Source organism: Chironomus tepperi, unplaced genomic scaffold (assembly GCF_022539635.2).
Source record: "Chironomus tepperi strain 1889 unplaced genomic scaffold, CSIRO-AGI_Ctep_v1 contig_196, whole genome shotgun sequence".
NCBI classification, from domain to species: domain Eukaryota; kingdom Metazoa; phylum Arthropoda; class Insecta; order Diptera; family Chironomidae; genus Chironomus; species Chironomus tepperi.
In genome coordinates this window covers 464,330-491,319 of record NW_027226318.1, presented here as the reverse complement: position 1 = coordinate 491,319, position 26,990 = coordinate 464,330, and the positions used below count along the sequence as shown (strand labels likewise).

The 26,990-nt window shown below is 30.9% G+C and overlaps 3 protein-coding genes across 4 annotated transcripts in view; 1 reads left to right on the top strand and 2 right to left on the bottom strand.

The window, feature by feature from the left end:
* Positions 1 to 79: 79 nt before the first annotated feature.
* LOC139089930 (putative fatty acyl-CoA reductase CG5065) lies at positions 80 to 1,918 on the bottom strand. Its single transcript, XM_070639579.1, has 3 exons — positions 882 to 1,918; positions 587 to 826; positions 80 to 522 (listed from the first exon to the last, which is right to left on the bottom strand). Exons 1-3 carry the CDS (start codon positions 1,865 to 1,867, stop codon positions 162 to 164), a joined length of 1,587 nt encoding a protein of 528 aa, XP_070495680.1. The 5' UTR covers positions 1,868 to 1,918; the 3' UTR covers positions 80 to 161.
* A 752-nt stretch (positions 1,919 to 2,670) lies between these two features.
* On the top strand, positions 2,671 to 5,573 carry LOC139089759 (allantoinase, mitochondrial). Its single transcript, XM_070639359.1, has 4 exons — positions 2,671 to 2,910; positions 2,986 to 3,131; positions 3,189 to 3,459; positions 3,668 to 5,573. The coding sequence occupies exons 1-4, from the start codon at positions 2,731 to 2,733 to the stop codon at positions 4,562 to 4,564; spliced, it is 1,494 nt and encodes a 497-aa protein (XP_070495460.1). The 5' UTR covers positions 2,671 to 2,730; the 3' UTR covers positions 4,565 to 5,573.
* Wnt5 (Wnt oncogene analog 5) overlaps positions 4,699 to 26,990 on the bottom strand; it is an 83,266-nt gene continuing 60,974 nt past the window's right edge. For both annotated transcript variants that reach the window (XM_070639358.1, XM_070639357.1), the window contains 7 exons: positions 23,688 to 23,772; positions 11,574 to 11,754; positions 8,531 to 8,774; positions 8,269 to 8,418; positions 8,090 to 8,192; positions 7,689 to 7,856; positions 4,699 to 7,573 (listed from right to left, as the gene is read on the bottom strand). In XM_070639358.1, the coding sequence (XP_070495459.1) occupies positions 7,386 to 7,573; positions 7,689 to 7,856; positions 8,090 to 8,192; positions 8,269 to 8,418; positions 8,531 to 8,774; positions 11,574 to 11,754; positions 23,688 to 23,772 (1,119 nt within the window). In that variant the 3' untranslated portion in view covers positions 4,699 to 7,385. The remainder of the gene's footprint in view (positions 7,574 to 7,688; positions 7,857 to 8,089; positions 8,193 to 8,268; positions 8,419 to 8,530; positions 8,775 to 11,573; positions 11,755 to 23,687; positions 23,773 to 26,990) is intronic.

The following is a 26,990-nucleotide window of genomic DNA, read 5'->3' as shown; positions in this document are numbered from 1 at the left end:
GTTAGAAAAGATAGATTGTGCATTAAACCTAAATGAAAAAATTGCAAACCATAATGGAATTGATAACTTTAAACAAAAATTTATGACAGTTATTCGTTTATTAAAAATCATTATTTAACTTAAAGAAAGTTACACAGTTTAAATTGAATTTTGTTGATGCTTCATTGTGGTATATAGCTTAAAATATCTGTTTTAAAAATTATAATGTAAAATAGAACAGAATAAACTAAAAATTTAAAAATATTTGTAACTAATCTTCGTTTTTCTTCCCTTTTTCTATCTTTCTCAAGATCTTCATCCTTAAAATTCAATAAATAACGCCTGAATCCATAAATAGCAAAGCGAGAATATGTGATCAATGAGTACTTTAGCTGAGAAGTAAATTCGAATGCTTTATAATCCTCAGGTCTTAGATATGAAGATAGCTTTAAGAAATTTTCATTTTGAAAGTCAAAGTTGTGAGTTGTGAAATATGTTAGTGCATTGTTGGCATCAAAAATTTTGCGTTGTAGTTTCATCAATCTTTAAAACATAAAAATCATGAAGTCAAACTATTAAAATAATTTATTAATTATAGTAAAATCACCTAGGCTTCATTCCTTTCATTTTTAGCGCTGTATCAATGATCATTGCTGGTATAAGTTGATAAAAGAAACAACGAATTAAGTTCCATATTCTGCATAAAGTCACACCACCACTTTGAACAAAAATTGCTAAATCTCCAGGAGGAAATTCTACACAACCACCGCTTTCAACTATTTCAAACAATTGATTAATTGTTACTGCTATCATTTTAGCGGCAGCTGCATTGATGACTGGAAGATCACTGGAAATAATTTTTACAGATTTGAAACAGGAAATAATAAAATATATATCATTACTTTGGCTGCTCGTGAACTCGTTTCCAAGTGGAAATGATCATAGCTTTTACACACACATCGACAGGTAGCATATCAAGTACATTCTTAGGATCGCCGTAGGCAGTCTTAATAATCCCAATATGTGAAGCCAATAGCATTCCCATTGGTCCATTAAAATTGTCAACATATCCTCGAAAAGGTTCTGTCCATGCACTGAGGATTATAGATGGACGAAAAACAATCGCTGGAAGTCCATAATGGTCACTATAATGTTGAGTTACACTTTCAGCAAGATTCTTCGAAAACACGTAAGTATTCGGCATTAAATTTGAATATTTTTTTGTAACAAAATTTAGTATATTTTCATCCATTTTTTCACAGACTTCAATTGTCTTCTGCCAGTCCGCTATTCCTGGATAAATCTCTTCTTTTACAGAATCATGTCCAAGATTGCTATAAGTTGTTGATACATGCATTACACATTTTATATTTTTTAGTGTAGTGGCAAACTCCATAAGTTCTCTAGTTCCTCTTGTATTCATCAGAACTGCAAACTTTATTGAATCATCAAATCGAACACTGGCAGCTGAGTGATAAACGATCGTCACATCCTTCATTAGAGTCTTGTCAAATTCTGATAGTCCGAGTCCAAGTTCAGACACATCACCTCCTACTGCGACCAGCTTATTCTTAAAATTTGGATTAAACACTCTTAATGCATCAAATACAACTTGATCACAAAGGGATCTTAATCTTTCATCGATGGATAGTCCTTTCTTTGGTCTCAATAAAATGTAAATAGTCTTAATTTCTGGACATGATCGCAACAATTTCTCAATCAACACTTTTCCAACAAATCCAGTTCCTCCAGTTATAAAAACTTCTTGACCAGCAAAAAATTCAGGAATTGTTGGAAGATGATACAATGCTTCATCATTTTTCAATAAATTTTCTATCATCTGGTCGTGCAACATAAACGGGTGAAAATTTCCTTTTGAGAATTTCATTTTAATGTCTTCACAATTCACTAAATATATTTTAACTGGCCACAAATTGAGTTCATACTTCTAATAAGTAACGTCAACAATGACCATGGAAATTAGTTTGAAATCGATTAATTTTAGAATAACTTTCGACCAGAGTTGGCGGGACTCCAGTGAAGGCACCTCCTTAAAAAGAAGTGTTGTCGCCTGCGTTAAAGTCCGGACTCCATTGAAGGCGACTCTATTGATTTGGGGGAAGCGACTCCAAAATGGTGGCAACTTTTGGAACTTTTGTAGTCTTGACTCCCAAAGTACGTCCAACTCTGCTTTCGACATTCAAAGCTGATTTGAGGTGAACAGTCTACATTTTTCGTCAATTTAATTAATCAATATCGATATGTATAAATAATTATAGATATATAATTTAAATCTATATAAATATGTAATTTAATATTAAAACAAAGTATGAATCACTTTGAAATTGTCGAAAGATGAACTTTAAACTTTTACATTTCGGAATAATTGAATTTGACTTTTTTTGGTATTATTTTTGGACTTTAAATTTAACTTTAGGTAAATGATTTACATTTTTGTCAGTTTATTTATTTTATATATATAACAGCACGTGCCTAAAGTTAGTCATAAATTACGAACTGAATTCTCGTATTGAAAGCTTTAATTACTTAAAATATCTAGTAAAAGCCAACATTTCATTGAGTAAAACCTCAGAGCGTGAAATCTCATTGTCTGAACATTTTCTCTCGTATATGCCAAAAAGTGATGCTGAAAGAAAAGAAAATGTTTTCATTTTCTCATTTTTCCTTTAGTTCTTATCGAATCGTAGATGAAAATAGAAAAGTGAAATAAAAAATTTTCAAGATTTAATTATGGAAGTATTGGAATTAGATTCATTGTATCTTAGTAAACGGATACTAGTTGATACAGATGAATGTAAAGATTTTGTATCAGGTGGAGTGCTTGTGTCAAATATTGATGGAACAATTAAACGAATATTTACGTCTCAGGAAGAGATCAATTCTTGGATGTTTCGTTCAACGGGAGCCGATGTAAAATTTTTTTCTTTTCATTTTTTTTGAGAGTAAATGAAAATCCGAGAGTGAATGACTTAATTTACTCACTAGGTGTATGATTTTAAAAACAACATTATAATGAGCGGTCTGATCGATGCAAACGTAAACATTTGTTCGGGAAGCGACTTGGAAGATTTTTCATCCATCACAAAAGCAGCTAGTGCGGGCGGATACACGTGCATTGTTGACAATCCAATGTATTTATAAATATTTTTATATTTTTCCATCTAGTAAATATAAAAAATATTTTTAAGGTACTCAAAGCCGGCAACAACAACATTAAAGAACTTAAAGGCAAAGATTGTGGAAGCAAGAAGCAAAAACTCTTTAAATATTGATGTGGGTTTTTGGGGAGGTGTTACAAGTGATAATCATGATGAGCTTATTCCTATGGCAAATCAAGGTGTCTGTGGTTTTAAGGCAATTCTCAATCCACAAGACAGCTACCCAGACTTTTCCCATTTAACTAAAGAAGATTTGAAGAAAGCTCTTGAAGTATTGGAGGAAACCAATTGTGTTTTTGCTGTAAGTAATCAGATTTTGTTGAATTGAATATTACCGAGTAGTAGAGAATCAGTTGGTCTTTATGGGATGAAAAGCACGTGGCTATGTCTCAGACTATTGAAGCAGTTTATTAAGTTGCCTTTATTGTCATTCCATAATGTGTAGCTCGGTTCAGGATCTAAAACAAATTTTAAACAGAATCAATATTTGAGTGCTTTGTACTTTACAGATAAAGCCTGATATAGAATTAAAAGAACCCATTGTACCTGAAAATGCTAACTTGAAAGATTACAATACATATTTAACAATGAAGCATTCATCAATGGAAAAATGTGGAATTGAAATGGTACTTGATTTAATTAAGGAGCATAAAATGAAAATTCATTTAACAGACTTATCATCATCCGACTTTGCTGCATTGATACAAAAATATCGTAACCAAAAAACCCCAAAGCAGTCAACATTGTCTGTTGAAACATCGTTACATTATCTGTCATTAGCATCCGAAGAAATCGGAAATGGAAAGACTGAATACAAATGCTCTCCACCCATACGAAATGGAAAAAATAAGAATCAATTGTGGGATTCGATGAAAATGTACGATTTTTACAATATATCCAGCAGTCATTTGCCAAGTTCAATTAAAACAAAATGTTTGATTGGCGGTAGAAATCGAGGTAATTTTATTGAAGCTGCAAATGGAATCTCTTCACTTCAATTTGGACTTCCGATATTCTGGACGGAATGTATAAAGAATCGAATGAGTATTCATGATGTACATCAATTGATGAGTTGTAATCCAGCAAAGCTTTGTGGTTTTGATAAGAATAAAGGTAAACTCAAAGTTGGCTATGATGCTGACTTTTGTATTTGGGATCCAGAGGAGGAATGGACTATCACAAAAGAAGCGGCATTGTTCAAAAACAAAATATGTCCATATTTTGGAAAGACAGTAAAAGGAAGAGTTTATGCTACAGTTGTTCGCGGATATTTTGTATATGATGCAAATCGTCCAAATGAGACTGATGAACCGATAGGTACGGTAGTGCTTAAAAAACCAATGAAGCGTTGTGAAAGAGCACTTCGATTTACCGATGATGATAATAATGGAGATGATGAGCTATGAAAAAAAAAAATGGATAAAAAATCATGCTGTGAATTCTTCAAATATCATTGAAACTTTTATTCACTTTTATTTTATTTTATTTATTTTTTGTTTCTCCTTTTTTTAAAATCTTTTCATTCTTTTTTTTTTTCATCATAAAAAGTTTTACACCTTCATTTTAATTTTTGTTCCTTTATTTTTTTTTGCTCGTGAGAAAAATGAAAACAAAGTATAATTTATTATTTTATTAATAATATTATTGAGAAATCTTCTTTTAAAAATTGAGATTTTGGTTACCACATCAAGTTTAGAGAGAATTTAATTAATTAATTAAGTGATTTATTAAGCCTTTATGTGGAATCTACGAAAATTCTGTGTAAATTTTTATTTGTAAATGAAAAAATATCAATCAACGTTAATTTCGAGATGATTTGAAGATGATTGTTGGATTTTCTTTTGTTTATTTATCGGGCATGAATGATTGTTCTGTTCTGATTGCCCTAGTTCTTCTTGAATCAATTTTTCATCGACTTTTCATAGAATTGACGGTTGTAGGTGTGATGTAACTTTGATATTGTGGATTAAAGTTGTTCAATTTATTTTAAAGGTTTTAATGTTCTAGCTGAATGGAATCTTAGGTATCGAGGCCATATTTAAGCATATTTGCATATTGTATAAGGCTTTTGTAGCCGAAGGGTTAGCAAAAAGTCTGCAAATCTGTTTTTTGGATGTTTTAATGATTTACACAATCCTCATGAAGTTCCATAAGCTTTATTTTCAAAGTCCACACTACATCAGTCTCTCTTTCTTCAGCCTTGAATAATGAGAAGGAAATTCAAAAGCCTACAAAAAACTTGCCAAAATCATCTTCAAATTTACACCAAAAATTCAATTAAAATCTTCTTTATCTAAAACAATATTGTACATAAATTACCAAATTTGTCAATTTAGCTCATAAATTATCGCTTTGTAATTAAAAAAAGAGAAATAAATCTTTACAAAAAAAAAAGTTCTTTCGTGATGCGGGTAATACTGTTATTCCTTAATTTAATTTAATTTATTATTAATAAATTTTAAATATTTTTTTCTTCCTCAAAGAAATTTTTTATGTAAAAATTATGTAAATTTTGTTTATGGAGGATGGAAATGAATCATTACACTTATACTTCTACAAACTTTTCATTTTATGAATATTTACATTGATTTTGTTTCTTTTTTTCTTCCTTGTTTAGAAATTTATTAATATTAATCTTTTAAATCCATAATTATATGAACAAATCATCATCATCTAGCTTTATCAGAGCTTTCATATTTAAATTAGTTGCAAATTAGACGGAAATTGTTGCTGATTTTCTTGTGAAAATTTTTATTTCTTTTTTTGTACGTTGTGTCGTTTTGTGTTGTAAAGTTCTAGATTCAATCCGATTTGCAGTGCTTGATATCGACTCGGATTTTGTAAGCAAAAGTCGAGTCGACTTCAAGCTCTGCCAAATTCTTGTGTCATTGCCAATGCAGCAAATTTGAATTCTACAGTCATGTGCTCCTCAGGATCAAGCTTTGAAATTAATCATTAAATCAACTTTACTATCCAAAACGATTCAAATAAATTAAAATTCAAGATGCGTTTATATTATTACAAGAGACTTACTTATTGCCGTAACATAATGAAAAATTCTAATTCCATAAACTTTCAAGATTAATTTTCTGATTAAAAAAATTGATGAAAATTTCAAAAAAATCTTTCACAATCGACTATCCTCAATATATTAACAATCCTACTATTTATTATTATTCACAAAAGTCTCTACGCAAATTAAAGTTTATTATTGTATATTCATATATTAATAGATAAAATTGTTTCTATAGATACACGTATGTCTATTGTAGATGAAGAAAAAAAAATGTTCTGATGTAGTAATTAAGTAACAAATTCATCAACTAATGGCTATCAAATTTCATTGGGATGAGCTTACATGATTTCATGACTTAATAAATTACTTCTTTTTTTTCTATTCTCTATCAATTAGTAGCTTCAACAAAAATAATTAATTAATTAATTGTTTGTATAAATTTTATACAGAGTACATTGAACAGATAGAGAGAAAATTGATTTTCCTTTCGTCTAATTTTTCTTAATGTGTTGATTGAGTTGGAAATTCGATGAAATAACTTTTAACTCTTTTTTGGATAAATTCCAAAAGCTTTTTATCGATTCGTTTGACATGACCGAGTGGTGCAGGAAGTTATTGGGTTTTTGGTATGTCAGATCATTTGGAGATGGTTTGTAAAGTTTCAGTCAAGATTTGAGCTACTTTACTAAGTCTAGAATCATCAAAGAATGACAATGTTCAGTATTTTAGTACTGAAGTCATTGATCATTGCGTTAACAATCTATTTCAGTTCTGCTTAAGAATTCTGAAGGTTTAATCATTTGATCTTCAACAATTCTTCATTTGATGCTCAACTTCATCCAAGAAATCCATTAATAATTCAAAGTTTACCTCCAAAACTCCCACATCAACTTATGCATCGCTCGGTCATGAACCAATCAGCTAAGTAATGAGTTATTCAAAATCTTCCAATCGAATGAAATTGCTACAGTAATGTTCGATCCATAACAGAATTCAATCAACATTTTTCTCTATCAAATAGAATGAGAAAATTAACTCTCATCTCTGTCATCATCATTTCATTCATTAATTTATGCTTACATCTTTTTTTTTTTGTATATTGTGCACGAAAAAAACGAATCTCTAAATATTTATTCATCTCAATTGATTTATTATTAAAAAATTTATCAACGTTCGTTTTACTTAATTTAAGCCATAAATTAAAAGTTATCTTATTTACAAGTGTATTCCTGAATAACTCGTTTACATGTTTCACATCTCACATTACAACACCATTGAAATTTGCAATTGCATCTCTCATAAAGTACAATTTTCTTTGTATTATATCCACGTCCACAACAAAGAATTGAACAGCTGTCTAATCCTGTTGAAGTACGATTACATTTACGGCCGTGCGTGCCTAAAGGGAGATGAGACGAGTAAAAGTAAAAATTAAAAAATGGAAATTAATTAAATTTTTTTCTTTTTTCAAGTGGCAGATGCATAAATAATGATTAATGTATATGTATTCTTACCTGGCCATTGCAGTTGCTTATTTGCACGACACCAATCAGGACTTTCATCAAGATAAACTAAATCGAGTGCTGTTGGTACTTTATATCTGGAATCTTTTACTTGTAATCGACCACGCTTATTCATTTTTACTTGCGTTGCTTGCTCGTATTGTTCTCGTAAGTAGTCGCCTAGAATATAATTATTCATTTATTAGTAAATAAAACGGTTGATTTAATCATCGAGATATCATTCAAACATATCTTGCATGCACAAGTTGGACTATTGAGTTTAATGGAAACTTGGAGTGGATTTCCAAAGGCATTTCATAGAACTCTGGACAAGTCCTTAATTATAGCTGCTTCTATGATATTTCCATAGATTTAGCTCACTCAGATCCAAAATTCTACTCAAAACTACTTACCGATTTCTCTAACAGACGATAACTGTTGCCAGCATGTGATTAAACTGCATGAACCGCTGATACCATGACATGTGCACAGCACTTGATGCTTTTTAATTGCAGCCTATGAAAATAGCAAAAGTTAATTTATTATCAAATATTGAAACAAGACTTTATTGCTAAGCAAATATTGAACTTACTCTACGTCCAGCTTCATTGTTATGAAGGTTCATCAATGCACGCGCCTTATTGGATGCTGTCTTAAAGCGATTCTTTTTACGTCCCATATTCTCATGATCCGCATTGATGTTGAAAATCTTTGAATTGAGAATTTCCTTATTGATTTTTTCCTATAAAATTTCATTGAAAAATTAATATTTATAAATTGCTGTAGCTAATTGCAGCTAGTCATTGTGTGCACAGCACTCAATGAATAGCGAATGGGAAACTTTTTCAATTTACCTGCAACTCATTCATTTCCTTCTCTTTTAAATTTGAATTTAAAATTTCTTGCGTGATTTTCTGTTGGAGTTTAAGCATCTCATCTGTTTTTGCCTGCTCTTCGGGACTCAATGTGGTTGAAGTTGTGGAATTATCTGCAGCTGTCTCATTTCCCATCAGTTCAGTTGTCTTTGGAACTGTTACTAATCCACGTGCGCCACGCTTTCTTTCCTTTTCGCGGATGTCGACAAAGTTTTGAGAGAATCTGGATGGGAAAAGATATTTAGAATTTATGTTATTAAAAGTTTTTCTGGTCAGAGAGATCAGGAGATTTGTATTGTGTTTATAATATTGCCAGGGTGTGCCAATAGGCTTTGAGTGGTAGAGTTTCATCCAATGAAGATAATAAAGGTTCGATTCCTATCAAAAACTGATCTTTCAAACATTTCACTGTAATTGATCATTTTACAATCATTAGGTTCTACATTTTTTGACATTAGATGACTCAAAACTAGTTATTGACTCACACTACTCAAGCACTTCAACACCAGAGGGTAAAAATCATTGATGTAGAAAATAGTGTGACTAATTAAATTCAAAGTGACGAAACGATAATGAAGAGGGACATAAATGTTCTATACAGATGACCATGCTGCATATCAATGCCCGTCCCTTCAACATTCATTTCACTTATTCAATAAATATCAATATCAATATGCAGTCAACTAACAAAGGAAGTCAAGAAAAGGAAAAATTGTCATAAAAATGTGGTGATTTTTCCTTTTCTTCGGATTCTAAATACCAATTTATTGGACATAATCGGAATAAGTGAAGAAGACAATAAATTTTATTGTTTGTGAAATTAAACACGTTATTGCCTTTTCCTTGATACATTCTGACATGTCATTTTTTGTGTAAGATATTTATGGCAGATTAAATGTTTCTTAAGTGACATTCCATTTTATATTAAATTAGGCTCTTTTCCTTTTTATTCGATATGTTCGTTCGGAATTTATTCCGTGTCTACTCTTTTATATTAGGCCAAAGATAGGAAGAAATGTTGAATTTCTCTGGGTTGTTGTCTGTCTGAATAATTTATTTGAGGATATATTAATTTGCTTGATTATATGACCTGAGTAACTAGGGGCGGAAGTGTTAAGAGCATTGGAATATTTTTGAATATTCTAGAACTATAATTTTGAAATGAGGAACTAGATTTCTGGTGAAAATTGGAGGTATCATCAATGTTAAATCTAGATTTTTATGGATTAAATCAGTGGTGGGCAGCCTATGTACATCCGTGTGCACCTGGAAGTTTTTCGAAATACCATGAACCGTACATCGTGTCCATCACTGAATTTGCTCACTTGAATGGTACATTAAGGATCAATTTCCAAACCTAGTTTGTCTAATTAAGCATCAATATTTACCAGAAACAAAGCTCAAATTTCCCACAATACTTCTAGAAACTAATTTGTTAAAATCCTGCAAAAACTATCCATTAATATCCGAAGAAGTCAAAAAAATCCAAACCACAAGAAAAGCAAATCTGCCGACATCTCAAAAGAATCCTACCGACTATTATCACAATACTTAGGTACTCAAAAAACAATTTCCTTTTTCGGCATATTCCGACAAAAACACAAATGCCCATACATTCTAATGACGCACTGTGAGAAGAAGTAGAACAGAGAAAAAGGAAGCGTCAAGGGATATTTTTATACTTTCCGTCTTATCGTTTGTTAATTTATGGACCCCACGATCTTCAGGCCAAAAAAAAGAAGGAAAGGAATTTACACATTTTTTCACTTCAGACTTAAGACCAAAATACAATGTAATACATATTATGTATATTTGTGTAAGAGATACAATTTCTTTCACTTATGTTTTTAATTTATGACTTTCCTGTCATCCACTTTAAGTCTTGTGCTTGTGTGGTTACTGCACTTGACAAAAAATACAAACTATATCTTCTCATAATGTATGTTTCCATAACTGCATTTAATCTGATATTAATGCAATATAAATTTTCTGCCTTTCTCTCTCTCCAACCAAACATATTCACATCATTTTATTACAATTGATGCAAGAGATACAAATATGTTCAGATAAATGTGATGTAGAATATAGGAAGTCATTGTATGACATAAAATGATTTGATTTTGGCATCACAAATTAATCTTGTTTAAATATTAAAATAACAAAAGGCAGATTTGTATGATGTCTGTTATGTTGTGGGAAGAAAATTGTTATTTTTAGTAAGTATGTATATGCTTGCAAGTCTAAGTGATTGATAGGTACGTCTTTTTTGAGTGAAAGTATTTCCAATATTTGCAAAATTAAATTTTTGTGGCATCAAAAGGAGTTTTTTGAGTATTTCCATTGGATGTTACTGATCAAATATTGTGCTTAGTGTTCTTAAGTCTGCATCGGTAGCAAGACTGCCATGTGGACAGTACTTCGTCGTATATCGACCGGGAATCTCGACAATTCCCTCTTAAATTTTAATGATTTTTCAATTTTTAATAATCCCACCAAAATTAACAATCTAACTCGTCCCTAGCATGAATAGTCAACATTCATTCTACTCGTCACTACGACTCAAAACTCAAAAAGTATCTCAAAATTCAAAATGATTTTCATATTCTCTGTGTGTACATACGCCTCTACAATGTTATCACCACCCTCTCATTCACTTTTAATGTTGGCATAAAAGAGGATTAATAAAAATATTGGAAAGCTCTTTTTTTGGTTTTTGCTGTATGCAAACATGCTCTCGTGATCTTTGTGTTTTGCTATGGCAAATAAACAGTATCGTATGGATGGTTATGCTACTGTGTTTGCTTCTGCTGAATGTTTGTTTTCCACAATGGAAAATTACTGTTTGGGTAACTGATAGCATTGAATATGATTCACAAACAAAATATATACATTTATATCCGATATTGATAGGACATAAGCATTTAATATGAGTAGAAATCCCTTTTGTTAATAACAAAGGATGGATTTTGACATAATCCTGGCTATTTTACATCTAAAATAAAAATATTTTTCAAATACTCACTTGTATCCAAATTCGAGGTCATCGCCACAACCTCCCCACGTCCAATCTTCGTGTAACTGCTTTGGACGTGCTGAACGTGAACATCCACATGTTGTTAGCTGTCCATCGCGACATGCACGTGCTATGAAACTTGTGACTGCTGCTGATGCCATAGCATATACAAATGCCATCTCGGGTGACCCTAAAATGCAGAAAAAATATATTTAAATTTTTTTTGATGCTTCTTCTTATATTTCATGGTTTATTTTTTATGATGTGCATTTGTGTTTGTTGATTCTGTCAATTCGGAAGGAATAAAATAAAAAAGATGCTAATCACGATTATTCTCCCATCTGAATGCTTTTTTAAAAATGCACTTCAAACTCTCATCAGTTGTTTAAAATGCGATTAAGTTACAATAAAATAAACGAACAAGCCCTAATGTGCAGTTCACTCTTTGTTTCCTTTTGCTGCTTATGAAATGAAATTATAAATTACAATTTTAGAAGAATTCATCAACATAATTCGTGACCCTCAATAGAATGGAAACGGTTATTGAATTTTTTTTGTCTCGAACAGTATTAAATCTGTGATTGTTCATAAGGTTAATAGCATGCATGCATGAATGGGACATGAGAGGAAGAGAGCAATCGGTTTTTTGATGTTATGGGAATTGGAGGATTTGAGAGACTTAAAAGGGTTTTTAATGATAAATTTAAAACTTAAAAGCATTTGCCAGAAGACATCCCAAATCAAAACATTTCCTAAACAGAACCAATTAATCTATTACTCAACAATTTCTGTTGACTAGATAAATTTTCTCGACACCTGTCAATGCATGGCTTGATATTTTTTGCAAACGGTAAGCATAAAAGATGAAATATGAGAATTTCCATGTTACTAATGGGTTGTTTTGTGTCATGAAAATATTAGTAATTGATTATTCTTGTCAGTCGTTTAGATGGAAGGTAGTTATGACTTGGTATATCTATTTTCATGGATGATGTAGTAAATATGTCTTCGAACTTTCAATTAGGATTATTGACAGTGAATTTCTTTTAATATTCTGAAGAGGATTTGATGTTAAATATTAATAGTAGTAAGGAGAACTAGATCATTTTCAGTTTTAGGAGCTAGAGCTTGAAATTGCATTGAATTTTGAAAAACTCGCTAATATTCATCATTTTGCAGCATTTGAATCTATGGAAAAATATGCTTAGTTTTGAAACTCTAGAAACATAAAGATCACAATTTGATAAATCAGGTTCGATTCCCACAAATAATGGAAGTAATTTATATGGATCCAGATAATAAATCTGCTAATTTTTAACAAATTTTTTTGTATATCTTATTTCGATTTCATAAATTTTAACATTTTTTTCATAAAAATCTTTAAAAACCTAGTTACGCTTCTGCTAGATCTTTAATAGATCTCTTCAGTGGCTCTCTCGATACTGATTTCAATGAAAAATAGTTAGTGCCGATTTAACAATAAGGAACAACTTGTGGAAACAATATTTTCTGCATGAACTATTTGATGATGACTGCGTAATTAAAAATTTTTATTTTCTCATCCACAACCAGAAGTTTTTGAAGTTAAAAAGGAAATTTTTTGAAGTTAAATGTTGAAAAATCTTAAAATATCTTTATTTTTCATTGCAATAATGCTTGCATTATGTACGGTTGAGTAAACTTTTTCATGCGAAGTTTCTGGTATTGAAGAATTCCTTCTTTTTTGTGTGTGTCTAAAACGTAATAAGGAATACTATTTGTGTTGCTATGAACTATGAAATAGGATTAAAAAATCCCTTATATAATTTGGGAGGAAATGATGCCTAATAGTTTTCTGCGCTGTTCATTCCCGTTGGATATGCTTATTCTTCTGTAGTTTCTCTATTAAATTTTTGGCACATTTTAAAGAACACACAGAGAGATAATTTTGAATGCGACATCCAATTCGTCATGGATATTAAGGCATACATTTCAGTTGTTTTTGTCTTTTTTTGTTACCCTCGGGATCCGAAATTCTGTTTCTCCTTTTGTCCCATTTCTCTTTATGGCCAAAAAAAAAGAATCTCTTTCTCTATCCAGTTGAACGCAATTATTTCGTCACAAATTTCAATTATACTGATGACTGAGACCAATTTCCATTTTACATTGTTGTATTGATGCCTTTTTAGCTTCTCATTTCTCCCGCATTTCATCATCATCGAAATGTTTTAATTCTTTTTTTTGTGTTACTAGCAAATGCAACTGACAGAAATCCCACACACGATTTCTCTTTCTGTACTATCGAAACAAAAGAAAATTATAGCTTGATTCCATCTCTATAATTTTGATTTTTCACGGTAATAAAATTAGTTTCATTTTCAGTGATATCCCTATTTTAAAATGTTAGATATAATAGTGTAACTTTTAAATCTCTTCGATTACATCTGTGTGTGTTCCTCAATCCCGAATCAAAAGAAATTTAATTCGATACCAGAAAATGTTAAATTGAACCCTTTCAAAAACATTTTTAGACGTGAAATATGCATGTGCTTTATAGATAATGATGATGATTATCAAATGTAGTTTTAAAATGATGGAAATTTCTAGTAAATAATTTGCGGTACAATGATATTAATGACATGAATTTGAGAGTAATTTGTTATTGTGGAATTTTAAGGGAATTCAGGATGATTGAGGTTGAGTTTTGATAGATTTGATCATTTATATTTTGTTGCTTTTGAAGCATCAGAGGATTTATTGAGTATTATAGTGCTTTCAGTAAGGACTCTCGATGGCTTGATCTAGTAAGACCATCCCTAAGTTAGTGATGATTTTGTAGTTAATAAAGCGATAATACAGTGTATTTATGACTTTTTTGCATCGCATGGATAAATTTAAAGCATTCGAAATTGAAAGTCAAAAATTTCGAAAATTGAATCTCAAAACATTCGAACTTGAATATCGAAAAATTCAACCTTGAATATCGAAAAATTCGAAATTGAATCTCAAAACATTAGAATTCGAATTTTAATTTTTGAAATAATGTGTACCAACAACGATCTTTTGGACTGAATAACGATCCCTAACTTTGCAAAAAATGCAACATTTCCCACACAAGAGTTCCATTCTAATTCAATCAAAATCAATGTCTTCATTAGTGAAAATAGCTAAATAAAAATAACTGCCAAGAGGATATTAATTCCTCTTCATTAAAAACTATTGGCAGTGCTTCAAAAAATTCTATTAAACAAAGAATGCATGCATAGTTCCTACGCTCCACAAAATTTCTCGAAAGCACCATATTAAAATAACTAAATGTAAAACTTAATTTACCAAGAATTTCCATTTCTAGATAAAAAAACCCGTCTTCGTCAGAAGAGAAATATGCATTGTCTATTTCGGAGAAGCGCATAGTAAAACATAATGAGATACATAAAAATCATAAGCATAAGAAATTATAATATTTGAAGTCATTGGATGAGAAAATAGATAGTTTGCATTAAAAATTCCAAAAAAAATACAGAATAGATATAATTTTGTTGTTAATTTCCTTCCTTTAATGTTCCCCATCCATCCCAAAAAAATTGTATGTAATTTTAATTATATATCATGGAAGAAAAGTTTTTATTTTTTGAGTATGTATATTGGAAAAACTTGTATGTACAGCATGTGAACGTCAGCGATAGAAGAGTTGGATTTTAAAATGAAATCCAACATGTTTCAAATTCATCCATCTATCAAGCTATACATATAAAAAAGACTGAAATTCTTTGTTGAAAAGACGAGCATACAACATGTAAGGAAGAGATGGAAGTTATGCTACGTATTATCAAAATATTATGAATGAGTGAATGAAAGAAAGGGAAGGAGAGGCAAATATGGTAGGAAATTTATTATTTTCAAGCGTATAATTTTATATCCGAGTCGAATTATATTGAAATTAATATTAATTTTTGTCGAAAAATATTCTTCGTCGGGAATGAGAATGTATTTATGAAATCTGTATCTAGTTTGCTGCGTAGATATGTGTATCAAAATTTAGATAATTTTTCGTATCGTTATAATCGGAGCAAATTCAATTTTTTTAGATTTATTTTACCCCATAGCTCTTGGGGGTCGTTTAGATATTATGTAGCTTGAATATAATTCCCAGTTCTATAATGATTATTGTGGGGTTTAGCCATGAACGGCAGACTTGCATATAGATAGAAGTGCAGGCTTGCAGTTTTCGACTCTAATTTATAGCTAGTCCACGGCAGCATGTTTGATGGCCTGTTCTTTTAGACGAACACTGAATTGTTGACTAGAATACCAATTATACGACGCTGCGAAGCGATATGGTGAGCTAGAGATACTACGATCGTGATGATCAGTACTATCGGAACCTGTCGGAACCTCCCGGAACCAAGAAACTCGAAATATTTTGATAATTGCCTTGTTTTGCAAGTAATATTACAGTAACTAATTTTCAGATGCTCCACCTACCACGCAACATCCCCCCAGTCCCCAACCATAATAAGCAAACATCCCCACATCATAAAACACAATCAGCACGACTTTAATGCCAAAATATACAAAATCTTGAAACATTTTAAGAATGTTAAACATATCTTTACATTCATTGAATGGATATGGATATGTGATATTATGCGGATTATACGTTGACTATGAAATATTTTATTTCATTTTAAAATCCATCCATAATAGTCAAGAACATTTACAGACTCAATGAGAGAACATTTATCTATTCTAAAGGTACTTCAAAATGAAAGTTTTCCACACTTACGCAAACATTGACTTTAAGAAGAATTATTTCTGGGCATTAATCTTCCACCCGGTGTATACATTATGTGCTTATTGTATGTAAGTGAATATACATTTTTTTTAGTAAAGTTGTTGGGAGATTTAGTGTAAATATGGTGCTGTAGTTGTCGGTTTTTCTGAGAGTTTTGGTTGTCTGACTGTACTGAAAAGACTAAAGTATGTTATAACTAAGTATTGGCTAGTAGCTCTAACAAACAATGAGCATAGTCACCTATATAAGTAAACTCAAGCAATATAGTTGAGTATGCTCAATTTTGTGAAAATACTCAAGCGCATACTGCTTGTTTGTTCGGTTTAATGCCCAATTGATGTCTAGTTCTAACGTATTTTTGTCTAAACAGAAGTTCCTTGGTTTCTAGGCGGAATTTGAGAATATTGAATCTATGACGCAAAATTCTGTGAATTTATGGAACTGAACTCTTCAGAGAATTGCTCCTACAAGTAAATGCGCCTCCTACCAACCCCTACTCAGCAATTATCCATAACATTCTGTTGTTATGCTCATTTTTATTCCCTTTAACTCTTCAAAATAAACATTTATGCCATGAACAAATGCTTCCTCCTCTTCCTATCTTCTCTTACAAAAAAAAATCACATGTGAATTGCTTTGAAACAGTTGAAAAAGTACAGAAAATTCAGCACAAAAAAAAAAGAGAGCTCCAGAATGCTGCGATGCGAAAGATTTTAATGCTATTTCTGGTAGATTATTTTAAGCTTCACGATGGAAAGTGGCTTCCCTTATTTTACGTAAAACAAATTTTTCATTTTTAATACAGCTGGATTTACTTTGAAAAAAAGTAAACTTTTTTCTCTTCCACCATCCTACTTCCTTCCTTAGTAATTTTCGTTAAAAAAATTATTTGAAAAGTTTTTATATAGTAAGTCAAATTAACATTATTCATGTACGAATGTGGATGTATAGCATGTAGGAAAAAGTTTAGCTTGAAGGCAAATTCACCACAGCATGCTGATTTATGACGTCGATTTTTTTCAATAGAATGTATTCCTTTTAAAAAGGGGTTAATTGCACAGAATCATGTGACAAAAACATAAAAGATTTAAAAATTTATAAAATTCATATAAAGGGACACAAAAGGACATGCTGGTTGACAGTGGAAAAATTAGAAACAGTTGAAAAATTGTGTCATTGTTTGCGGGCAAATTAGCAATTTATGTGAATCTGGTTTTACTACTTAGTACCATTCACATGATGCGTGTCTGTCCATAATGTGTATGTATGCGTAAGCAATGCCAGCTGTACTGAAAAATCAAGTTGTTTTTCATGCAGAATCATCCTACCATTAATTCTTATTTTTTCCATAAGCAGCCGTGAGCCATATGCCATAATAAATGAGCAAGACAATGCTCAGGTTCCCATTGGCAATAATTTGAAATCATAATTAAGAGTCGCCCTTTTTTCTCCATCAGTTGACATGAAAATCCTTTGATGCGTGAAATATTTTGATCCGCAAAAAATAGATATCAATGTTGTTGTTATTTAAAGAGCAACAAAAAAAAAGGTTCCAGCTACGAGGCTATAAATATTATTATAGTAAACAAGAAAATTTATTTATTTATTTTATTTCACTAAAAACCGATGGAGCCACAGTAAATGAATCTGTTATAAATGGGAATTATCTATGGATTACGTCCCATATTTGGGGATCTTGGCGATGATGGGAGTTGATTGGCATTGAATCGAGCGCTGGATGGACTAAAGCCAAAATCATCTTGTGTTTTAGTCGAAACCCGATCAAAGCCGAAGCCTAACCATAAAACTCCTTATGTTAAGAATAAAGCCCAATCCATACAACCAGAGTCCGATCTAAGCCATACCATCTTGTTCACCTAAGCTACAACCAATAAATCGACTGCATGAAGCCTTTATAGCTTCATTTGGAGCCTCATTTGTCTCATAAAATCTCGACGTCATTTATCCTTGACCCTGATTTCGATGAATTCGCATATATTTACAATAACATAAAAATATGCCATCAAGCTATCAAAGCCTATGCGATGAAAAAAAGGCTCCGATTATGAAAACAAAAAGGCGGATAAACAATCACGGCTACATTGTTGCTGGCTTGCTAAATTGACAGTAAATTTGCTGACATTTTGATAGTTTTATGTTCTACACTATCGTTTACTGTGTTTACTTAATTTTATTTCCTCTATAAAAAAATATTTCACTAGCCATGTCGCAAAAAAGGATTATGTCTGTTGTTTTTCTGGTTTGGATGTGGAAACTACTAGACACTAGAAAAAAGGTTTCAAGTGCTTTCGTCTCTCAGTTTGTCTCATTTATAAAAGGATATATTTATTTTTATTTGAAATCTGAGCAACTTCCCCTCTTAACAACTTCCCTTTTGATTTTTTGTTTCGTTGCCGCCGTAGCTTCTTAATTTCTTCTAATTGTTTAATGTTTTGTAAATTTCTTCCTTTTTTGCTCTGACATTTATTTTTAAGTACTTTTCATTCATTGCTAAAGAGGTTGAATTTATTAATGTGCTGTTTTGCTGTGGCCCGAGATGTACATGAATGTCTATTCGATCGGCATTCTTCTTACTTACTTCCTTGGCTGGAGTGCATCCAGATTCTGTCAGTTTAGAATGTCGTAATCCGATCGACATACATTAGACAAGATGACAGTAAGAATAAGAGGGAGTCGACTTGACATTAGCAGCCCTGAGCTGACAAAAATACGTTAGAACTAGTCATCAACTAGACATTGATTTGCCATAAACTAATGTGCGCATTCGGAAGTCATATGACAGTCTCTTGGTACCGGAATAGGCAATAAGTGTGCTTTTATGGTACAGAAAGACCACAACGGTACCTAAAACGTGTTTCTTTGCCTGTTTGGGCTACTCTTACTTAGAATTGTAAATATTCTAGGATTCGAACTTAAAATTGCAAATATTCTAAGATTCAAACCTGCCTTTCATACTTTCAGACCAACTGTATGTTCTATGAAGCACAACATAATATTTTGCAGCACCAGCACAATATGTTTCAATTGCCTAACTAACAAAAAAAACTTATATAACATGAAAATAACAGAATAAAGACCATGTAGAGTAGAAAAAAAAGAGGTGGAGGAAATGTCAATTTATGAATGACTATTGCCCTCAGCATTCCACATAACAAAGAATGGCAATTGAAATTTTATTGAAAATAATAAATAATTTCGATGTTTCAATTACTTTTTTCATTCTCCCCACATATTCATTGTGCCATGTATATGCTGTAAGTACGATGAATTAATTGATGTGATTAAGCTAAAAAGACGTCCATAAATCCTTTTGATTGCCTCAATTTTAAAGTTTACGTAAGAATTTTTGTGGTGCAACTTTAATTCCAGCATTCAGAAATGCCAATACATATCAAGACCCTCCGCAGTATTTATAGCAGCCAGTATTCTCAAGTGAGATTTTTTGACGAAACGATGCAGAATGAATTTTTTAAAGGAATTACAATAAAATAATTTATTGCATTCAACAGCTTCGCGATCCATATCAAATTTGATTCCTTTCCTTCTTCTTCGTTGCTTGCCGTTCTATTTTCTACAGCAAGAACAATGCAAGCAAGTCTAAGAATTCTTTTTCCTTTATGTTAGGTTGCCTTCTGTTGAGCGTATAATGTATTATATTTTATGGGTAATAAGTATGATGAAGGGGCAAATTTACAACACTAATTTGATTTGATTTTTGTTCTCTTCCTTTCATCCTCAACATTGTTGCCTTATTTCCATTGTTTTCTCTCATAATGTTAACAAAACAAAAAATTTCAGTGAAATATGTTTGGTTTTTGTATAGATTATAGAAATCTTAGGAAACGCAGTAGCTAGGGTATGGGTGGACAACCTGTGTGCCGCGGCACATCTTATTGGTAAGCTTCAACTGAAGCTGACCAGCTAATGCAGATCATGGCATTTTGCGATACTAGAGTGTCGTGGAACAAAGGTTGTCCACCACTGAACTAGGAGGACCATAAACAGAGCGGAGAAAATAAAGAAGGGTGAAATTTATTCTCGATTTTGAGAAGATTTTTTTTTGTGTTGTGCTGAATCAACAATTTGCAAACTTATGGTTCCTCAAGTGTTTGTTTTTTAACAACAAATTGAGTACGGCAGAAGCATTTTTGCGTAAACTATTTTATGATGATAAAGATTTCCGCTTATTAGGTTGTTTAACAATATTTTTTTAGCAATTTATTGGGGAAGCTTTAAGTGAATTTGGTTTTGGGAATGGAATTGACGATGTGTCTGTGAATGTTTTGGGAATTTGGAATTATTGTGGATGATTTTGAACTAAGCAATATCAGGCCTGCATAAAATTGTCTCAAAAATCATCTAAAGGCTGTGTTTGAGATCTTGATCTTTGACTTCTTGATCAGTGATGTGCCGCGGCACACAGGTTGTTAACCACAGATCTAGTTCTGACGTCTGATTGGGCAAAATTAGTAAATTTAGACCCTTAAAACCATTAAAAAATTCACCGACGTTTACTTCCACAAACCTAAGATTATTGCCGCAATCCAAACAATTTACAAATCACAGATATACAGTCCATAACGGTCAATATGTAAGTAATTATTTACTAACAATCCCGGAATCTAAAATCAATATTTTTCTCGCACCTAACCACATTAATCATATGACTTTTGTACTTTTTTTTTAAACACCAGACTAACAAATGTTGTCCATTCCAATCGTGTGCTATTTGGGTTTAATGTCTAAATTAATCTCTTTCAAACTTAATTATTCAAATTCCTTACTAATGATCATTGCATGCAGTTTCATGTCAGAATTCACGCCTTTTAAAATATTTTCTACTGCAAAAAAAAATAAGATTAAGACGTTCAGAACCAACTTAAATAACATTTGAATCATCGTTTGATATTTTTTTATAACGAAATAATTCAAAGACGAGACGATTTTTTCACACAGTTGGTGAATTTTTAGATTTTCTTGGAAGTATCTTTAGGGTATAGTTAAGTTATGATGTCTAATATTAAGCATAGGATCTATAGGAGTGTCATGGACGTAGTCAGAGGTTATGCAATGTTCAAACTAAGTATGACAACAGTTTAGACGTGGTAAAATCGGAAATTTAAGCTCCAACATTCAAATTTTACTGGACATCACTTATGAATGTCCCCATTTTTGATTCCCATACTCTATTGTCTTCATGGGTGCTTATGATTATAATATTCAAATGACTTTGTATTTCTGACGAAAAGATTTAAATGATTTTAGTTCTTATTAATAAATTATAAGTCACAAAAGGAACTAAAAGTGAATTTTAATGAGCAATTAGCACAAAATATGCTGCTGGTACATTAATATATTGCAGGAACTGATTCAATCTAAAATACTTCAATTAATTGAAAAACAGCTTTAAACTGTGCCTTTATTCCACAAATTCTATTATCTACCTCAATTACATGCCATTTCCCTTCTCATATTTGCAGGCTGTATTCACAATGCATCGCGTTTATTTTATTAATAATAATCAAAATTATACTTGTTAATTAAAAAGTCATAAATCATTGATGGAATGGTAAAATCCTCGGGCAGCGGTCAATGCATTATTAGACATGTATAGGTCATTGTGTGCTTGACTGAATGCGAGATTTTATGATCATAAATTTTAGTATTCATTCGTGATTTTATTTTGTTTTGAGGAAACTTATCAAATCAAAGTTGATGAAGCATTGCGAGGATATTGATGACGATGCGGGTTTTGAAGGGATATTCAAGGGATGGGAAGTTAGGGAATTCTTAGGATACACTTCAATAATCACGGATATGTTAATTTTACTCAAATTGTCTGGATTTCAAGCATTACAGACTAGATTTGATCACAAAACCTCCAATCTACGATGCAAAATCCCAACAAAAGTGCCCATCCCTTGCTGGATTCCATCCAATCTTTTTCTCATTACATTTCCGCTCAACAATAACCGTGGAAGGAGTTTATGGATAATAATTTGTTATGGCATCATATATATCCGAGGATCATGTAGTTATTCAGGCATGAAAGTGAAAGGGAAACAATCAGTTCTCCTCTTTTATCTCGCATATATCTTGTAGGATAACAAAAAAAAGTTCTTACGTAACAAAAAAATTCCTGTCCGAAAGAACTTTTTTTAATAGAAAGTAAAAAGAGAAACTTTTCATCCTTTTTTGTGGCTATAAAGGAATTTAAATCTTTTGAAGAAAGTTTTTCCTTTCTTCTTGGTACTTCTTTTGTGTTTGTGAGTCTCATCGTTTTTTTAAGTATTATTATTTTTTCATTTCGCATAAACTTGTTGTTTAAGAAGATTAATAAAGGAATTATGAAGGAGATATGGAATTTAGACAATCTATGGGATTAGATTAAAATGATGTGAATTTGAATTTATCAAAGAGCCAGTTTTAGGAGCTGTCTGAGATTGGCCATGGATCACAATTGACCTGTATTGCCAAAGAAGCAAGTAAGTCATTAAAATTTGTTTTTGAGACAATCTTGATCATTGATATTCGTAAAATACTATGTAGGAATTTTTAACGGTCATTTTGATTTTAAATTTCTATTATTCTGTCTTGTTGGGATTTTTGAATTTTTGAAAACCGTTAGAGTTATTGTATTAAATCCACTCAAATCTAATTGTCGTCGATAAGATGTGATCCACATGAAATTGAATGTTGTATGAAAAAAAAAACCTTTGTAACCCCAAAGCCCCCAAAGATACTTTTTACCCAAGATATAAATAAATAAAATAATCCAAAATTGTTTGTTTCACTTCAAAGCAGCAAGAATGTTTGAAGGATTTATTACAAAGTATGAAGAGCGAACACAAAAAAAAGAAGTAAAAAGTTACGGCTTAATCTAGCACAACACAATGAGAATTTTCGGACATTTGATGAGGAAATTCCTCCCTTCAACAGATGGTTTTAAGCATAATCTCATAAATAATTTATATTATGAAAATTTAATTACAAACTTTAGATTGATAATTCAAAAAACATATTTCATAAATCTTGAGATTAATTTTTAATCTCACGATTAATTAGTTTTTTTGAAGGAATTCCAAACCACGTCCAAAAGACTTTTTAATTGAAATTGAAATTTTCTCTCAAATTCTCGACTGTTTAAATTCTATCTCCTTAATGATGAGAAATATCTTAAGGCACAAAACACACATTTTTATTCGCTTTTGTCTCGTCTGCATTTCGTTCCATTCCATTATTCATGACACATCAAAAAAGAAGCCCCAGTTAGAATTTCTTCTTTATCTTCACATGTAAATTTATTCAGATAAAAGAATAAGACTTACCAATAGCACTGACTGGCCCAAAGACAGTATTATCATCAGTTGTTGAGCAATTCCAACGACGATGTTGAAATTGATGTTGACATTCCTGTGAATGAAATAAAAAAGAAATTAAAAAAGGATTCAAAAAGTCATTAAATTAATGTTGAGGTGTCTCTTTTCGTACGGTGTAATTTATGATGGTGCAGGAGCAATTTGGGACACAGTCGAATATCTCTGACTATAAATTAAATTCAACTTCGTTTCTGTTAAGACATATTTTGTTAATTAACCTCTAAAGTCATCCTGAATGAATTTCGTCTTATGAACATTAATGGATATTAAATGAATTTAAGAATGCCATTCATTTTGAAGCATTTAAATCCAGCAAGTCACATCGAAGAAAGGTCAGAGACGAGATAAATAATAAATTATTTTTCAATATTTTTGCTAAATGAATTGCTTTTGTTCTGAACTGCATTGAATTTATAATCAAGTTTTAGATTATATTTGCCATGATGGTGGTCGTTGTGTGACTTGAATATAAATTTTTATTGGTCGCTGTTTAACGATTTAGATTTAAGTTGCTTAACTTTTGGTATTAAGATGGTGTTTTGAGATATTAATTTTTGCATAATTGGAAGGGATTTGGAATTTCATTTTGAGATTTGAAGATTTGAAATTGAAAACTTAATTTAAAATGTTTTAAGATGTTTTAAATGTTTACATATAAAAATTTTAAAAAATTTTAAAATAGTCCAAATTCCTTTTTAAAATTTGAATTTTGATAAACAATTTGAAAATTCAAACTTCGAATCGAAAAAATTTAAAAATTCAACTCTCGAATTGAAAAGGATTGAAAATTTAAACTTCAAATTAAAAAGATTTCAAAATTCAAATTAAAAATTCGAATTTCAAATTTAATTGAAAATACAAATTTCAAATTTAATTTTAAATTAAAAAACTTCTAAAATTCAAATTTCAAGTTAAAAAATTTTGAAAATTCAAATTAAGATTTAAAAATGTTTGAAAATTCAAATTTTGAAAATTTTAAATTAAAAGAAAAATTCAAATTTGCTTATTTCATTTTTAAAATTCCAAATTTTTATAAAATTCTCTCAAATTACCTACATCAAAACAACAAAATTCCTCAATTGTTCCCCTTTTGATCTTCCATTAAAATATTAAAATTCCAGAAAATCAGAAAATCATTTGAGTAATAAAAATATTTTCTCTATTCAATCTCAAACATTTAGTTCCATTTAACATCATCAAAACAACTTAATTCCATTTTATTCATCTCTTTTGATTTCTACTAAATAGATAATGCATCATCTTCTTCATCAAAGGATCACAATGTTTTACGCTAGGGATTATATCTAAAATTTATGTAAGATGAAAATGTGAAAGCTTTTTGCTTCACGTAATGAATCTTAAGTATTTTAGATGCTAAGAGCTGTTTTCTCTGTGGTAATAAGAACATTTTTGGCAAGATTTATAGGAATATGATTGTATCAAAATTAATAGAAGAAGATATTAACATCAAATGTGACACTATCATGATTACAGCTGTAATTTATTTTGGCTAGTAAGTTTAGATTGTAATGAAGATGTTTAAATTTGGAAGGCAATGAAGTTGGCTGGAATTTAGGATACTCAGGGATGTTTTTGGTTCCATTGAAGACGTTTTCTTGACTTTAAGATGCTTAACTAGATTTCGAAGCATTTTGCATCGGAACTAAGCTTAAAATCATTAAAATACTTCATTCTACAGCAACTCTAAGCCATACACTTCCTTCAATCCACATCCAAAAAAATTCAGCACATTTAAAACCTCATCCAAATCACCAACATCCGATCACACCACACATTCACATTAACACGATGCTAATTTTATTATTTTTAACCCTCAAAACACTTTACGCTTTAATTAAATCTAAATATTTGCACTGCACATTAAAATATCTCTGCACAAAAAAAAAATCTAATTTGTGGCTTAAAATACCACAGAAAATTTTTAATTATGCCGAAAAAAAAAAATCTCTCCCTGGATAATTAAATGGCAGCCTTTTGTGCAAAAAAAAGTATATACACATACAGATGTTTGTACAGACATTGACATTTATTTTGGATGTTGTCGGAAAAATATTTCTACACCTGCTTCCATATTGTATAAACATTGACAACACTGTTTTTTTTGGTACCGTACCAAAAATACGTTTTGTACCAAAAAATAAACGGAATATTAATACTATTTGATTACTAGGGTTGTGACTCGTTAAGAATGACAAGATTCTTGATTTCAAAGGTTGCTGAACTGAAGCTCAAAATTGAAGACGAAACTTGTTAAATGACTCATGGTAGCCAAATAGCAGCCATAGTGTGCAATATGACAGTTTGTATGAAAATTCCCACTAAGACGCCTTGTCTGTCATTATTATTTAATTTGAAGCAATAACTTAAATTTCAAAAATCAACGGCCAAAATAAATTCAAGACTACAATTTTGAAAATAACGAGAAAACAAGTTAAAACAAGATTTACTCCAACAAACATCGACAGACAAACATTGAAAATTATACTACAAAACAAACTTTACGACATGAAAATGAGCGAGATTTCATATCTTCATAAAAATTAAAATGTTCCTTAATCGTTAACTTTACTGTCATGACGTATGACACTTGCATGTTTGAGATCATATCAGCAACTCTTCTTAATTATCACAAAAAAAGGCACGAAATTAGAGAAAAAAAATTATCTTTTGCCCCGAAACTTCTTTTCTGACTGTTTAAACAACTTTTTTTCTCTCTGTCTCACAAATTTTGTTGACTTAACATTTCAAAAAATTATCTTTTTATTACACGCTTTTATTTAAGTCACTCTGTTTGTATGCGTCAAATCTTGGAATCGATTTTTCGACCACTTCTGTTGCTCCTATTGAGCTCAAAATTTTTCTACATGTGTATTCCCGATGACAATACAATATTTAGGCATTTTGAAATCTCAAGAATTCTTAATTATGCTATAATTAATTAAATAAAATTTGAGATGGGAAAAAATCCGAAGTCAATCAAGTATATTTCTAATGTACATGAATTAGACCATTTATAAGGTTGAAAATTAGTTTCTATGATTTACTGTGCATTGATTAATAATACCAGCTATTAATTATGTTAAATATAGTATTCGTTCAAAGTATTTTCGGAAGAGAAAAACAAAGTTAAGTATTTTTCTCGCGGAATATTTAAAATTCAAAAAACCGTTATAGTTTGAATCTTAAAATACCGTTAAATTAAAATGAAATTTCCATCAAAATTTATTCAGT